The sequence below is a fragment of the Muntiacus reevesi genome, chromosome 3 (genome assembly GCF_963930625.1).
Source record: "Muntiacus reevesi chromosome 3, mMunRee1.1, whole genome shotgun sequence".
NCBI lineage: Eukaryota > Metazoa > Chordata > Mammalia > Artiodactyla > Cervidae > Muntiacus > Muntiacus reevesi.
In genome coordinates, this window is record NC_089251.1 from 7942344 (window position 1) to 7958069 (window position 15726).

Below are 15726 nucleotides of genomic sequence, written 5' to 3' on the forward strand. Positions count from 1 at the left end.
ACAGAGCAGGGGCCAGGACTGATGTTCATCTGGCCTGGCGCAGCTCACAGCGAGGGAGTCTGGAGGCATGGCCATCTGCCAGACACCACATCAGCCTCTACCTCGCCTCCCCTGTGCCAACCCAGCCAGGGGGCACTGTATATTAAGGACCCTCAGACCCCTAAAAGCCCAAGCCCATCATCTGTCTCGTACCCAGCAGCCCAACTTAGTGTGACTCTGAGCAGAGGGCCGCTGTGAGCCAGAGCAGGGCTGTTTGCATTGTGTTCTGGTTGACTGGTCCAGGCCTCAGCTCGAGCCCCTGGCAATCCCACCGTGCCTCTCTGGGCAGCCAGCTCTCCCATTCACAGTGTGAGCCTCTACCCCTCACTTCCTTGGGCACCCATTCTTCCTCCAGTTAGCAGAGGTGTCCCGCCCCCCTCATCAGGAAAGAGCCCAGCTGCAGGCACGCCTGCCCTGTGCTTACCTGTTCCCCTCCCCATCCTCCAGTCCAGGTGGAGCTGCCCTCTTGGACTCGGTCCTGTCCTCTCCTACCACTGTGGCAAGAGCTTGCTATCTGATGATCCCTCGTAGGGGAACAGCCTCTGCCTCGCAACGTGGTCCTCCAGTGTTAAATGAACGTGTTACAGGCTCCATATAAGGGACCCTTCATCAACCCATTAACTCCCTCCAGGTCTCTCCCCATCTCCTCTTCACAACTAAACTTCCCCAAAGGGTATCCACCCCTGCCCCCTGTTTCCTCTCCTCCCACTGTGCTTGGCAGCCTTCCCAGAGGGCTGCACTCAGACCACCAGTGATGTCCAGTCTTTACATCAGAGGCATGTTCCTTGACCTCCTGCCACATTTGGCCAGTGACATCCCCCCCACCCCGCCCCTGGGTGCATTCTCAAATGCCAGATGCCCCATTCTCCTACTTCTCTCATATTCATGCTCCTCTCTCCTGCAATGAGAGTGTAGGTTTCTCAGGATTCAGTCACAGGCCTCTTCACCCCACAGTCTTAGGGGCGACCTTATCCTCACCCAGGCTTGCTTCCAGCCCAGCTTTCTCCTGAGCCCAAAGGTGTTGCATGTGTACCAGCTGCCCACCTGACATCTCCATCAGATGTCAGGCATTGACATCTTGACTGACCTTGGCATTCCTCTTCCACCCCACATCCACCGGACCCAAATCCTATCAATTCTTGCCATTTCTTCCCCCGCCCCAGTCACCTTTCTGATGCAAAGCCACCATCCTCTGCCCTAAATCACCAAAGGTGTCCTCACTTCTCTCTCCACTCTCCCACAATGGCCCCCTCTGTGTACATCTACTTGCACTGGTTCAGCATATACCAGTTTCTCAAAACACCAGTTTGTGCCAGGTTACTGCCAGGAAAGGAGCCTGCCCTCCTTGCACTCTGGGTAGGGGCGAGGGGGATGTAATAAATGAACAAGACAGTCTCTGACAGTGTTAAGCACGATGAAGAAAATAAAAGGGATGTGATCATGACTGAGGCCAGAGTAGGGCAAGGTGATAAGGAATAAAGCAAATCGTGTGTGTGTGTGGTGGTGGTGAGGGGGGTGGGTACTTCAGCCAGAAGGAACAGCACCTCCAAAAGCCTGCAGGTTTGAAAGAGGGCCAAGAGCCCCTGTGGCCGTGTATTGGGTGCAGGGAGAGTGAGTTGAGAGGAATCTGAAGAGTGGGTTCTGGGGCCGTTCTGGGAGGTTTGGGCTTTGTTTCAGTGCCTTGGGAAGCCACTGGAGGCTTCGAGCCCGACAGTGACATCATCCGATTTATGCTTTTAAAAGCTCACGCTGACAGCTGTGTTCCTCTCACTTACCCTAAAATCTGCCCTCCCCAGCGCTCCCCCCCCCCCCAACACACACCCTGGCCTACACTGCTCCTGGACCATACTGAGTGTTCAAAATAAGTGTTGAATGAATACATGCCCCTCACTTTCTGGAGGTAGTCACTTTTCTCACTGGACCTCAGTTTCCTTACCCGAAATGTGGTCTGTGGGATTTTCATGCCAGAGTGGGTGGGCGGGACTGGATTTAGGTTACCGACCTCCCGAACTCCCCGAGATCTGAGTCTCCCACACTCGGAACGGAATGGGGGGAGGGGGTCTTCACGCCGCAGAGATCCTAACCATCGCGCGGCGGCCCCGCCCCGCCCTGGACCGCTATCCGAAGGATGCTGCAGCCCCGGAGGCGGGACCCGCAGGCGATCCCTGGCTCCCCCTTTCGGATTGGGTGCAGCCGTGACCGGCACCGCTCGATTGGTCGATCGAGAAGTAGGGGCGGGGCCTGGCTCCGGCTGCGGGGCTACCCGGCAGCTGTGGACGCGGCCCGAGCCCGGGAAGCTGCTGCGGGGGCGATGGCCGCGCCGAGCCCGGGGCCCCGCGAGGTAGGTGCCGACCCAAGAGAGGACAGGAAAGGAAAGGGTTGGAGAGCAGTGGCCGGGTCTCCCCGCCCTGTAAGGGGCGGACACATCCCCATCCAAACCCAGGAGGGGGTCCTGCGCTTGGGCGGGACTGGGACACGCCCCACATGGGGCTGCTGGTCTGAAGTGGGGAGTCCGGAGGGTTTTCCACGAGAACTTGCTTGGTTTCCTCACTGCAAAATGGAGACAATGATAAAAGTGTCTCCTTCATAGCGCGGTTAGGAGGTCAAGCTTTCAGCGAGGGCTGGGCTCATGGTGGGTGCCGACTGAAGATGGGTCAGAAGCTGTGACCTCAGCTTCATGGGGACCTGCCGCGCGGCACTGGAGGAATTCGGCATAGACGAGTAGAGTAGATGACTCAATCACTGACATCACAGCTCCTACTATAAGGAGATCCTGTGCACGGTGCTCAGACTCAACAGTAACAACAGTTAATACCATCCACGAAGGAGTTATTGTAGTTCTCAGTTTACAGACCAGAGAGCGAGGTGCAGAAAGGGTAGGTGATTTACCTACGGTTACACAGCTAGTGAGAGGCTGCGGAATGAATTATCCGCTGATAATAAGAACCATCACTATGAGTGCTGACTGAATGCCAGACACGGTCCCCTCACAACACGCCGTGAGGTGGGTACCAGCCTTTTCTGCATTTTACAACTAAAGGAACCGAGGCAGAGAGATTAGGAGAGAGCTGACAAACAGTGATGTGGGACTCAGACCAGGGTCTTTCCCCGGTGGGGTTGTGACTGCCCCATGCTGACTGCTTCTGGTGCTACCCACCACAGATCCTGGCCCCCTCCCCAGAGGCTGGACGCAGAGCAGCTGCTTCAAGCTCTGGCCACCGTGGGCTCCTCTGGCGTCTACGAGACAAGCAGTGTCGCCTGGGACTGTTTGAGATTGGCCCCGGGCACGAGTTGCACCAGGTGATGTGCCTGATGCAGGCAGGGTTGTGGGCTGCCACTCAAGTGTCCATGGACCACCCACCCACGGTGAGTGGCCAGTTCCGCCCACCTCCGCTAACATCGAGACCAGGCTGATGCTAATAATAATGCAGGGCTGGGGATCAGAGCAGGCCAGATAGAAGGGGAGGAAGGTAGGGACTCGGTGCAGGGAAGGAGGGACATTTCTGGGCTGAGGCCAGGAAGCCAGAAAGCCCAAGGTATGTTGAGGGTGTGAGGAAGCCCTTGAACCCACGTGGTGGATGTATGATCTAGGTGGGTGTCTGCCTCTCTTTAGGCCTCAGTGTCTCCATCTGTATAATGGGTGGGAGGAATTGTACTCTTTGGTCTCTGAGGTCCTCCCTTTCTGCCAGGGTGTGCAGTTGAGAAGGGACCCCACCCCCACCCCACCAGCTCTGCCCATCCTCCCCAGAGCTCTGGCTAGGGCCAGGCTGGCTCAGCAGAAAGGGTCGCCCACTGCAAGCTCAGCAGCTGGATGACCCCGGGTGAGCATGTGTGTCGTTTGTGTGTGTGCACACATGTGCAGTGTGACCCCATCCTAGCACAGGGACCTGGAGGTCCAGGGAGATGCAGGAGCCCTCTAAATCTCATCACCTGCTGAAAATCTTGCAGGGTTCCTCAATTCTCAGCATGGTCTCTCCTGCTGGCTCAAGCTCAAGGGCCACCTGTCCAACCTCATTCTCAGTCCACCCCTCCTTATTCTCTTCAGTCTTGGTCTCTCCTCTTCCCAGTGGCCATCACTGCTGTTCCCCCTGCTATGAGCACCTTGCTCCACATCTTCACTACCCTCACATTTCATCTTAGGGGGCACCTCCTCCAGGAAGCTTTCTCTGATCCTGCTCTTCCCAGGCTCAGTCAGGCAGGTCCCTAGACTTCAAGGCCACCCCCATTTACCGGGAGGGCATCCGGCAACATTTTGGCCAGCGTTGTGTCTGGGCACATGTGCCAGGCTCTAACTCAGAGACTGGTGTGGGAGACTCAGCAGTGAATAAGACACACCTGGGACCTGCCCTGGCTCCTTCTTCCCTCCAGCTCTGGGAGGGCTGGCACTCTCCCTGCTCAGCTCAGGCACACCTGGGTTAGCCCCCAGCTGCTGGAGGAACCACATGGGGGGAAGGGGTGAGGCTGGGTGCCAGACTCTGGGAGACCCTGGGCTGGCAGTGTCAGCTGAGACTTGCCCTGGGCCCCTCTGCTCCTTGCTCCAGGGGCTGCCCACAGAGGAGGATTTTTCCGAAGTCCTGACCCAGGTTCATGAGGTAGGAAGCCCAAGACCACTGCATGAGAGGGAATGTGTTCAGCTCTCCTCCGTTTCCGCATCAGTTGCAGTGGGAGTGACGGCTTGACCCTGGGGTCTTGCAGAAAGAGTGTGCTTAACCCTGACCCTCCCGCGGGAGGGCCAACTGCACACCCCTGGGCGCCGGGGGACACTCCTGGGGGCTGTTCTTCCTCCTCGCAGGGCTTCGAGCTGGGCACCTTGGCTGGCCCCGCCTTCGCCCGACTGCGGCGCTCCCTGGGGCTGGCCGAGGAGGACTACCAGGCCGCGCTGGGTCCCGGCCGCCCCTACCTGCAGTTCCTCAGCACCTCCAAGAGCAAGGCCAGCTTCTTTCTGTCGTGAGCTGGTGGCAGGGGTGGGGAATGGCGGGGGGAGTGGTGTCAGGGGGGAGGGGTCGGGGGAGGGGTGCGCTTGAGGAGAGAGAGAATGGCCAGGTTAGGTTGGGTCACGTCCAGATAGCGGTCCGATGGAGAGGGGCGGAGACAGGAGGCCAGACGGGCGGTGGGGAGGCGGCTCCTGACCGGCCTGGACAGTGACCTCTCCCTCCCGCCCCTCAGCCACGACCAACGCTTCTTCCTGAAGACCCTGCGGAGCCGGGAGGTGCAGGCGCTGCTCGCCCATCTGCCCCGCTACGTGCATCACCTGCAGCGACACCCACACTCACTGCTGGCACGGTTGCTGGGTACGACCTGTCCGGGACCCGGGACTGCAGGGAGCGGGGAGGGGTGAGGAGAGAGGGCGAGAAGGGGAGGGGTCGGAGAGTCGGAAGGTTCCAGGATCGGGGGTGGTGGGGGGAGCGTAGGGGACCTGAGTCCGAGCAGGGTGGAGGGTACCAGGCAACAGAGAGGCGGGGGCCAAGTCCAGTGGGGAGGCGGGTCCTAGACCGCAATGTACGAGGGGGCGGGGTCGATGGGCGGGGCCAAGACCTGGGTGGGGCCCCAAGGGGGCGGGGTTGGGATTGGACAGCGACCGGAGGGAGATTTGTGGGCCTGTTAGTCGCTCAGTAGTGTCTCTCTGCGACCCCGTGGACGGTAGCCCGTCAGTCTCCTCTGTCCATGGGATTCTCCAGGCAAGAAAACTGGAGTGTGTAGCCATTCCCTTCTCCAAGGGATCTTCCTGACCCACGGCTCGAACCCAAGTCTCCTGCATTGCAAGCAGATTCTTAACCGTCTGAGCCGCCCATTTGGGGCTAAATCTAGAAACAGGTCAAGTCGGGACACCACCCTCAAGTTGGGGAAGGGAGGGGTCCGGGGGCGCGGCCTGGAGGCTTGGGAAGCGGCAGATCTCGAAGAGGAGTGGCCTGAAACTGGCCCTGGACAGGATGGACCCCGGGGGCGTATCCGAATTTGCGCCCCTCACCTGACGCCCTCTCCCCTTCCAGGAGTGCACAGTCTGCGGGTGGCTCGGGGAAAGAAGGTGGGTGAGGCCTAGCCGAGTGGACCGGGCCAGAGGGGGCGGCGGGAGGGTGAGACCCTGTCTTCTCTTACTCCCTACTCCCATCCCCAGAAATACTTCATCGTCATGCAGAGCGTCTTCTATCCCGCCGGCCGCATCGCTGAGAGGTGAGTCGGCCTCCCAGCCCTGCCCAGAATGTACCACCTGAAGCGCCCACACTCATGGGATAGACAGCGAAAGATCGATCCCAAGATCTCTTGGCGGGTCCGAGACCATGATCCCCACGACCAATGTCTCCTGAGTGCTCGGGAGGCAATGGGTGCTGCGTTGAGTCATTTGCACTCATCATCTTCCTTCCCAGAATATCTCTGAGGGGTAGGTGTCCTTATCATCCCCATTTTGTGGATGAGAAATTGAGGAGGGGAAATCTACATAGCTACTGTGCTAGAAGCAGGGATTCAAATCCAGCCTCTGATTGGAGGAGAGCCCCTGAGCCTCCTAGTCCTGCCTCCTCTGCCACCAGAGCTCCACGTTGGTGCTCCCCAGGGGCTGCAGACCTCCCACAGGCCCTTGTGGTTCTGCGAGTAGTGTGGGCCCACTGTGTCAGATACCCCAAGGATGACAAGGGGCCAAGAGGCAGGCACAGGCAAGGGGAAAGGCTGGACTGGTGTTCAGCCTGAGTTGGAATCCCTGCTCTGCCCTTTAGTCACTGTGTGGTCTTGGGCAAATTGAAAAACCTCTCTGAGGTTTTTTTTCTTCATCTCTAACAGGGGAGCGATAATGGACTGGGGTTGTGCTGAGAATCTGAACAGTCACCCGGTGGCTGCTCTTGTTTCTTATCACCTTGTGAGCTTTCCTGTGTGTCTCAAGTCTGTATAATGTGGAATTCTGTCTCCCCCACCCCTCACCTCCAGGTATGACATCAAGGGCTGTGAGGTGAGCCGTTGGGTGGAGCCCGCCCCTGAGGGCAGCCTCCTTGTGCTGGTGCTGAAAGACCTCAACTTTCAGGGCAAGACCATCAATCTGGGTGAGCCATAGGGTGGTCACTGCCTGCTCTTCCTCTGCTTAGGGTGAAGTTAGAAGGGTGTCCTTGGCACTACCCTCTGCCCGAGTCATTAACAGCTTAGATTCTGGAGTCAAGAGGAGAATCCTAGCTCCGCGACTCTCTAGCTAGGTGACCAAGGCAAATTACACATGAGTTTGCCCATCTGTGAATTGGGACAGTAATGTCTCCTGCCCTCCCGGGGCAGGTGCGTGTGGAGCCCGCAGCACCTTGCCTGGCACCCGATGAGCACTCAGGTGGGGGCACTGATGCTCCGGCAGGGCCCCAGCGGAGCTGGTTCCTCCGCCAGATGGAATTGGACACCGCCTTCCTCCGGGAGCTCAACGTACTGGATTACAGCCTCCTGATGGCCTTCCAGCGTCTTCATGAGGATGAGAGGGGCCCAGGCAGTAGCCTTATCTTCCGCACAGCCAGGTGGGCCCCCTAGAGGCAACAGCAAGAATGAGGTGATGAAAGCATGGGCAAGACAGGTGGTGTGGTGGGAGAAACAACACAGGCAGAGGTTCAAAGCCTGGAAAGTGCAGTATTTGTGTGTATGTGTGTACATGTGTGTGTGTGTGGGGGGGGGTGGAGGAGAGCTGGAGAAGCCTGGCCAGCAGGGGTAGTGGGCACAGGTAGATCACAGCAGGGGAAAGACCAGGTGAGATCCAGTTGGATGAGAGCTTCAGTGTTGATTTGAAGAATCTGCCCATTTTCCAGAAGGGGATGTGGAGTCATTGAAGATTTCAGACCTACTTCATTTTTGCCTTAGAAAGAGCCCTTGCCCCTTGACCTGGTCGTTTCACTTCGAGGACCCTGAAGTCATCACCACTGGCACCATCATCATGTTGCCTTCCTCTTGCATGCAGTCAGTCCTTGCATGCTGACCATGAGGTTTTGAGAGGATGGGTTCATTCCCAATTTAGAGATGTGAAAACTGAGCCTCAGAGGGAGGAAATGAAGTTGTAGAATGACTTTTGAGGATTCATGTTAGTACTTGGTTAGTTACTTGGATTTCAGTCCTCCAAGGCCCACTTTTGTAGTTGAACAGTCAGGGCTGCCCTGGCAGTTCAGTGGTAAAGAATCTGCTTGCAGAGCAGGAGACCTGGGTTCAATCCCTAGACTGGGAAGAGCCCCTGGAAAAGGGCGTGGCACCCCACTTCAGTATTCTTGCCTGGAGAATCCCATGGACAAAGCAACCCAGTAGCCTGCAGTCCATGGGGTCGCAGAGAGTCGGTCATAACTGAGCTACTAATGCTTTCACTTTTGCTTTTCAGAAATATTTAGGCATTAAGATGGGTCCTTCTTGGAAAGTAAGAAAGGAAATAAGTTCATTGAATTGGTGGGTGGACAAATGAAAAATGATGTCCACTCACCTTCCAATGAGCAAGTCTTGGGCACAACCCAAGGTAATGGCTCCCCATGAAACCTGTGACTTGGTGGACACATCCTGACCAGGTAGTGGAATGCCCGCTATGGGATACAGATTCCCCTAAGTCTGCCCATCCAAGCTAGAGTAAATCCAAGTTTGCATACGGTGGTTGTTATTCTATTGAAATTTTCCAAGCTGGCTGGTAAATGGCCACTGCCCCACTTCCACTCAGTTCCCAGCCCCTCATTCAGAACCTACCATCCCCAGGTTAACCCTGCCACTGCAGAAAGTACCAGTATTCTGTCCAGGCTCCCAGACCACTCTGTTCAGATTGGTTGGTGCCTGGGGTGGGAGGGAGCGTTCTTTGATTGGCTTATTTCCCCCCTACACCTGGGCAGGGCAGGAATAAAGCCCTCAGCGACCCCCTGACCCCCTACTCTCCAAGTCGCACCATCACAAGAGGACAAAGTTAGAGAATTGAGCCTTCTCTGGCTTGGATTGGGGGCCCCCATCAGAGGCATCTTCTGATTTGGGATACAATTTGAGGCAAAAAGACACACCATTTGTAAACTTGGGTTTTTCTGCAAGGTTTCAACTCTGCCACTCTGAAACTTTCAGGGTTGGATGACCCCAAACAGCAGTTTTGGAAATACCTAAATACAGTGTGGCATGTGCATGCTCAGTTGTGTCTGACTTTTTGTGACCCCATGGACTGTAGCCCACCTGGCTCCTCTGTCCATGAAATTTTCCAGGCAAGGATACTGGAGTGGGTTACCATTTCCTTCTCCAGGGGATCTTCCCCACCCAGGAACCGAACCCATATCTCCTGCATTGCAGGCAGATTCTTTATTGTTTGGGCCATCAGGGAAGCCCACCCAAATATGGGACTTACCCAAAGTGATGTGGTACTTAAATGTAGAGCCAGAGTCTGTGTGACCCAAATGCTAGATACCAGCGCTATCCAGTAGAAAGTTAATACTAGCCACACAGGTAGTTTTAAATTTTCTAGTAGCCTCATTTTAAACAGTAAAAAGAAGGACTTCCCTGGCAGTCCAGTGATTAAGACTGCCTTTTAATGCAGGGTTCGATACCTGGTGGGAGAACTAAGATCCCACAAGTCTTGGGGCCATAAAACCAAAACATAAAACAGAAGCAGTAGTGTAACAAATCCATTAAAGACTTTAAAAAATCTTAATAAATAAATAAAAAGTAAAAAGAAATAGGTAAAAATAATTTTAATAGTATATTTCCCTTACTTCATACATCCAAACTTTGATTCTTTCGTCATCTAATCGATGTAAACATTTATATCTTGCATTCTTTTCTCATACTGTCTTGGAAATTCAGTATTTTTTTTCTTTTTTCTTTTTTTTTTTCAGTATGTATTTTACACTAACCATGCATCTGAGCGCCACATTGAAGCGCTCAGGGGCCATACGTGGCTAGCTGGCAGCTGCAGAGCGCACAGTTCAGCTTTTAGCCTGTCAATTGTAATTCACTCAGCCGCCCAGTTTATCTGACATCACAGGCCGGGGCATACAGGAGGTGTGGGGATGACCCAGGGGCAGCCTGGCCCGGGCTGACAGGGTCCATTGACTGGGGGTCCTCGGAGGAGGCGGTTACCTCACCTCCTGTCGGCCCCCAGGTCTATACGAGGGGCGCAGAGCGCCGAGGAGTCGGGAGCCCAGAACCGCCGACTGCTGCCCGACGCCCCCAACGCCCTACACATCGTGGACGGGCCGGAGCATCGCTATTTCCTAGGCCTGGTAGACCTCACCACGGTCTACGGGCTCCGCAAGCGGCTGGAGCAACTGTGGAAGACGCTGCGCTACCCAGGCCGGACCTTCTCAACCGTCAGCCCAGCTTGCTATGCCCGTCGCCTCTGCCAGTGGGTGGAGGCGCACACGGAGTGACCGGCGCGCAGCTGCCCTCTCCCCGTCTGGACACATGGGACCACGCCGGGGACGCGGGTTCCAGACTGGCCCCGGGCAGCCGGTCGGGCTCCCCTCGCCTGCCGTTCCTCCGGTTGGCCTCCAGAGGGCGGCATCCCCCTAATACTATGAACTCATTTTGCTGGGGAATGCTGTGCCTGGCATTGTGCCAGGGACTACCCTAACGCGAGATTATTTAATCCTCAAAAAAAAAAAAAAAAGGTATTATTCTTTTTTACAGACCATGAAATGAAGGCTCAGGGGGTGAAGGTACTGAGCAAAATCATTCAGCAATAAATTCGAGAACCAGGACTCAACTATGCCTTTTGGACTCAGGAGCTGTATTCTTATTCATCAGCTCCCACAGTCCTGTCCTCACTGGGGAAGGGGGTGGCTGAAACCTCCAAGTCCAGCCCCTTTGTCGTCCGGAAGGGGAAACTGAGGCCCAAAGACTTTAAGGGACTCATGCACGGGTAAGTGGCAAGGCCAGCCCAAGAACCCAGGCTCAAGCAGGACCCACTGGTCTCCCTCTGGGGTGGCCCCCTTATATCCTGCACAGGTGGGAGGAAGTGGGGCATGGTGGGGGGGCTTCAGCTCTAGGAAACATTAGACTGGGGTCCACTGTTGATCTTGAGTAAGTTCTGTCCTTCTCTGGAAGTCACTTTAATCACCTGTGAAATGGGAGCAGGGGTTGCTGGTCAGTCTGGACACACAGACATCACCGGAGCAGAGAAGGAAATTGCCTGCATAGCCCATGATCATTCCTTCTCCCTCCTCCAGGAAACTTCAGCCCTACCTCTGACCCCAGTCCAATTCGACCATGCCCAAGGGAGCCTTTCCTCTAGAGCTTCTCTGTGGCCTGGCTGTGTGACCAGGAAAAGGTGCTAAACCTCTCTGTGCCTCAGTGGTCTAATTTTGCAAATGGAAATATTTACCTCATTAAATATTTATTGAGACCTGCCATGTGACAGGCCCTCTGCCGGGGGAATGCAGACCTGGGGTGGAGCGAAATGCAGAGATTCTTCCTCCGAAGAACTCAGTGTGTGTGTGGGGGGGAACAGTGATAAAAGCCACGTGTGTGACAAAGCCTCGTGAAGAAACAAGGGGCCATGGCGCTTAGGGAAGGAGCCCCTATCTAGTTATTTGATGGGAAGGGGGGCTCTAACCTCTAAACAGAGACCAGAAGAATCAGATACAGCTCTGGTGGTGGCAGGGGGTTGGGGGGGTGTCCCAAGCCAAGGACACAGCAAAGATCTGGGGTAAGAGAGAGCTTGGCATTTGAGAGAAAAAATTATTTCACTGCGGTCGGAGTTTGAGGGTGGGGTGACAGTGTGGTGGTGGGGGAGCATTGTGGGCCAATTGCTGGTCCCTGGGGCCAGATGATTCCAGACCTTAGAAAACTCGCTCAGTGACTCAACGCTGCCATTGCATTGGCCATAAGAGAAAACAAGGAAAGACGGCTGGTGGGGGAAGGGAGAGGAAAAGGAAGTCTTAGGCTGCAGGGCTGGAGCGTGGGCTCCTGGAATATATACATAATTGACGTCATCCCTTGCTGTTTGGGTGACCCTAGGTGATTACTCAACTTTTCTGAGCTGGCACAAACCACGGAGCACTTCTCGTTCTGGCTCAGCAGGAAGTTGAGACACGGAGTGCGTTAAGGTCATCACTAAGGAGGTGGGTGGGTCGTGGAAACTCTGGTGGAAGGGCAGCACAGCAGGAAACGGAGGGTTGGCCCTACATTCTCCTGGGGTCTGGATCCGACCAGGCTGAGTCAGGGCCTGAGACTTACGCTCATGGAGAGGGATGGTTCAGTCTCTACCTACTTTGGGTCTCTGACAATGGGTTGAGGCAGGGCCTGAAAGAAAGTGGCCCCTCTAAGGTCTCACGAGGCACAGGACTCCTGGCTCTTCTAACTGGCTCAAGCAACACATTATCTAGCACTGTGTGTGTGCTGGACACCATGCTGGTGTTGGAAATCCTCTAAGGACATGACTGGCCTGACTGCCCACACGGAATAGAGGCTAGTGGGCAGGTGGACCATAAACAAGGCAATGAGTTAATGCACAGTGTGATTTCAGAGTGTGACAAGTCCTTTGAAAAAAATAAATCAAGTTGGGACAAGAGGAATGGGGGTGTGGTGTCAGATAGAGGGATTGACAGGGGGTAATATTTGAGCTGAATGACTAGAAAGAGCTGACCATGTGAATACAGAAGTCCAGGTTGAGGATACAGCAAGTGCAAAGGTCCTGAGGTAGGAACAAGTTCAATGCAATTAGGGATTGAAACGGCAGTCAGGGTGGGTGGACAGCGATTGGGAAGGAGGCAGGAGTTCAGAGCATGCAGGGCCTCACAGATCAGGATGAGGAGAGAGGACTTTTGCAGGGTCAAACTGAAGAGCTTCATCTGTGGCTGCAGGACTTGCTGGTGTCAGTTCCCCTGTGGATGTACGATGCTCCTCTGCTCTGGGAGCTTGGGACCATTGTGTGTGTCCCTGTCCCCATGCAGTCTTGGCAAGGCAGGATATGCCTCTCTGCGGAAGGAATCATCACTTCACCAGCCATTGTGGGTGATCAGTGAATCCATACGGAACATCTCACCATTTTCTTCCCCTTGGAATTGGGGCCACGGAGAGAGATTGAACTTAGGTGTGTCCAGGTTGGGATGAGGCAACACAAGGAAAGCTTGTGCTCAAAGGATGCGCTGGGAGCAGGGCTGCTTCAACATCAGCCCTTCCAATAGGATGAATAGCAGCATGGAGGTCTAATCACCGGCTTCGGGGAATTTGGCTTTGCATGTGGTCTTCCCAGGTAGTGCTAGTGGTAAAAAACCCGCCTGCCAATGCAGGAGATGCGGGTTCAATCCCTGGGTTGGGAAGATCCCCTGGAGGAGAGCATGGCAAACCATTCCACATCCTTGCCTGGAGAATCTCTCATGGACAGAGGAGCCTGGTGGGCTACAGTCACTGGGGTCACAAAGAATCAGACATGACTGAAGTGACTTAGCATGCACGCACATGGAGTGGATAGCCCTGGAAAGTTGCTGAACTGGGTGCAGGTTCCCAACACAGATACCTTGCTATTGTATCCACATCAGAACCTCTTAGAAATAGGAAAATAGAGTTTGAAAAAATAGGACCAGAACAGGAGCCCAGGCTTTTACAGTGTGATTTCTTCTGTTTCTATGCTTCCTCCTCATCTTGCGTGAAACTCATAGGATTTAAATTTAGTAATTCAAGATGGAGTCACAGTGGCCAATGTGAACTTCCATATTAGTTATTGTGAACTGTCCATTACAGGACTGTGAGTGTCTGAATGTGATAAATTAACATTGTTGTTTTAGGGACTTTCTTGGAGGTCCAGCGGTTAAGATACTATGCTTTCCCTGAAGAGGGTGCAGGTTTGATCCCTGGTGGGGGAACTAAGATCCTGCATACCATTTAGTGTGGTCAAAAAAAAAAAAAAAAAATAGCATTGCTTTAGATAAGGAATTAGTTTGGTTTCTCAGAAAGACTCTATTGGCACCAAGACTGATAAAGACAAGGACTCCCTGGGGGTGTAACTGTTACCCTCTATAGGCAGATTCCTTAAAATGAGACCACAGTGCTGAGCAACTTGAAGGCTCTTTGCTGGAGGACTCCCCGCTGCTGTTCCAGATGGATGCTCTGTTGGGGCAGAAGGTGATTTCCTATCATGTCTGTCATGAGACTGGTTCAGCTGGACCAAAACCTGCTGCTCACTGGTGCTGAGATGGGATCTTCCCAGACTTCTCCTTGGACAAGTTTGTTACCCCCATTTCTATTTTCCCTACTTTGACTAACCTGTGTTGCCTGCTTTTTTTGTTGTTCAGTCACTAAGTCATGTCCTAGTCTTTGTGACCCCTTGGACTGCAGCATGCCAGGCTTCCCTGTCCTTCACCATCTCCCGGAGTTTGCTCAAACTCATTTCCAGTGAGCTGGTAATGCCATCCAACCATTTCCTCTGTCATTCCCCTTCTCCTCCTGCCTTCAATCTTTCCCAGCATCATGGTCTTTTCCAATGAGTCAGCTCTTCACATCAGGTGGCCAGAGTACTGGAGCTTCAGCTTCTGCATCAGTCCTTCCAATGAATATTCAGGGTTGATTTCCTTTACGATTGACTGGTTTGATCTCCTTGCAGTCCAAGGGACTCTCAAAAGCCTTCCCTAGCACCACAGTTGGAAAGCATCAATTTTTCAGCAGTCAGCCCTTTATATAGTCCAACTCTTCACCTGCTAATTGTGTACAATAAACCAAGTGACTCATGAATTGAATACTGGTTATATTTTGTATATCCCCATCCTGTGATTCTAACCTGGTCTTACCGCTGGACCCTGCAACAAAACGGGCATTTGGGAGTTGAAAGTAGGTGGTCAGAGCCCTGGCTTTGCAGTGACTGCCCAGTTCAAATCCTGCTTCTGCCACAAGATGCTCCGGCACTTTGAGGTAGGTTCTATCATCAACCCTCCTCCACAGAGGAGAAAAACTGAGGCTCATCTGAAGTAGTCCAGGTAAGGATGCCAGAAAAAAAGAATACAGGATGCCCAGTTACACTGGAGGACTTCCCTGTAGCTCAAACGGTAAAGAATCTGCGTGCGATGCAGGAGATCAGGGTTCCATCCCTGGGTCAGGAAGATCCTCTGGAGAAGGGAATGGCAATCCACTCCAAGATTCTTGCCTGGAGAATTCCATGGATAGAGAAGCCTGGCAGGCTACAGTTCGTGGGGTTGCAAAGAGTTGGACTTGACTGAGCGACTAACACACACAGTTACACTGGACTTTCAGATTTCTAACATAATTAGTGGCTACTTTCCTGCGTAGTTCAACCGGTAAAGAAATCTACCTGCACTGTTGGACACTTGGGTTCGATACCTGGGTCGGGAAGATCTCCTGGAGAAAGAAATGGCAACCCACTCCAGTATTCTTGCCTGGAGAATCCCATGGACAGAGGAGCCTGGCGGGCTACAGTCCACGGGGTTGCAAGAGTCGGATGCGACTTAGCGCTATCTTTCTTTTCTCAAATTCCAATGTAAGTGGGCATCCGGTATTTCACTTTGCGAAATCCGGCAACCCTACCAAGCTGGAAATCTGGAGCTGCCTCAGCCTAAAACCCCACTTGATTGTCCCTGAAGCTCCCCACACCCAAACTTCAGAAATGGAGAAATTCCAGTCCGGACCACAAGAGGGCGACAAGGCACACAAGGCACCCTATAGGTCTTTCCTCTAGGGGGCCGCCCACCCCACCACCCGCAGGAGCTTAGGAGATGCGCTGAAAGGCGGAAGGGAAGAGATGCCGGAGCTGAGACTCCACCCCCAGCAGCTGAT

The 15726-nt window shown here is 54.1% G+C and overlaps 1 protein-coding gene across 1 annotated transcript; it reads left to right on the plus strand.

Moving 5' to 3' along the window:
• Positions 1-1971: 1971 nt before the first annotated feature.
• Positions 1972-11006, plus strand: PIP5KL1 (phosphatidylinositol-4-phosphate 5-kinase like 1). Its single transcript, XM_065927118.1, has 10 exons — positions 1972-2380; positions 3202-3405; positions 4581-4631; positions 4832-4986; positions 5206-5330; positions 6030-6064; positions 6155-6210; positions 6958-7070; positions 7367-7520; positions 10103-11006. Exons 1-10 carry the CDS (start codon positions 2168-2170, stop codon positions 10368-10370), a joined length of 1374 nt encoding a protein of 457 aa, XP_065783190.1. The 5' UTR covers positions 1972-2167; the 3' UTR covers positions 10371-11006.
• The last annotated feature ends 4720 nt before the right edge of the window (positions 11007-15726 follow it).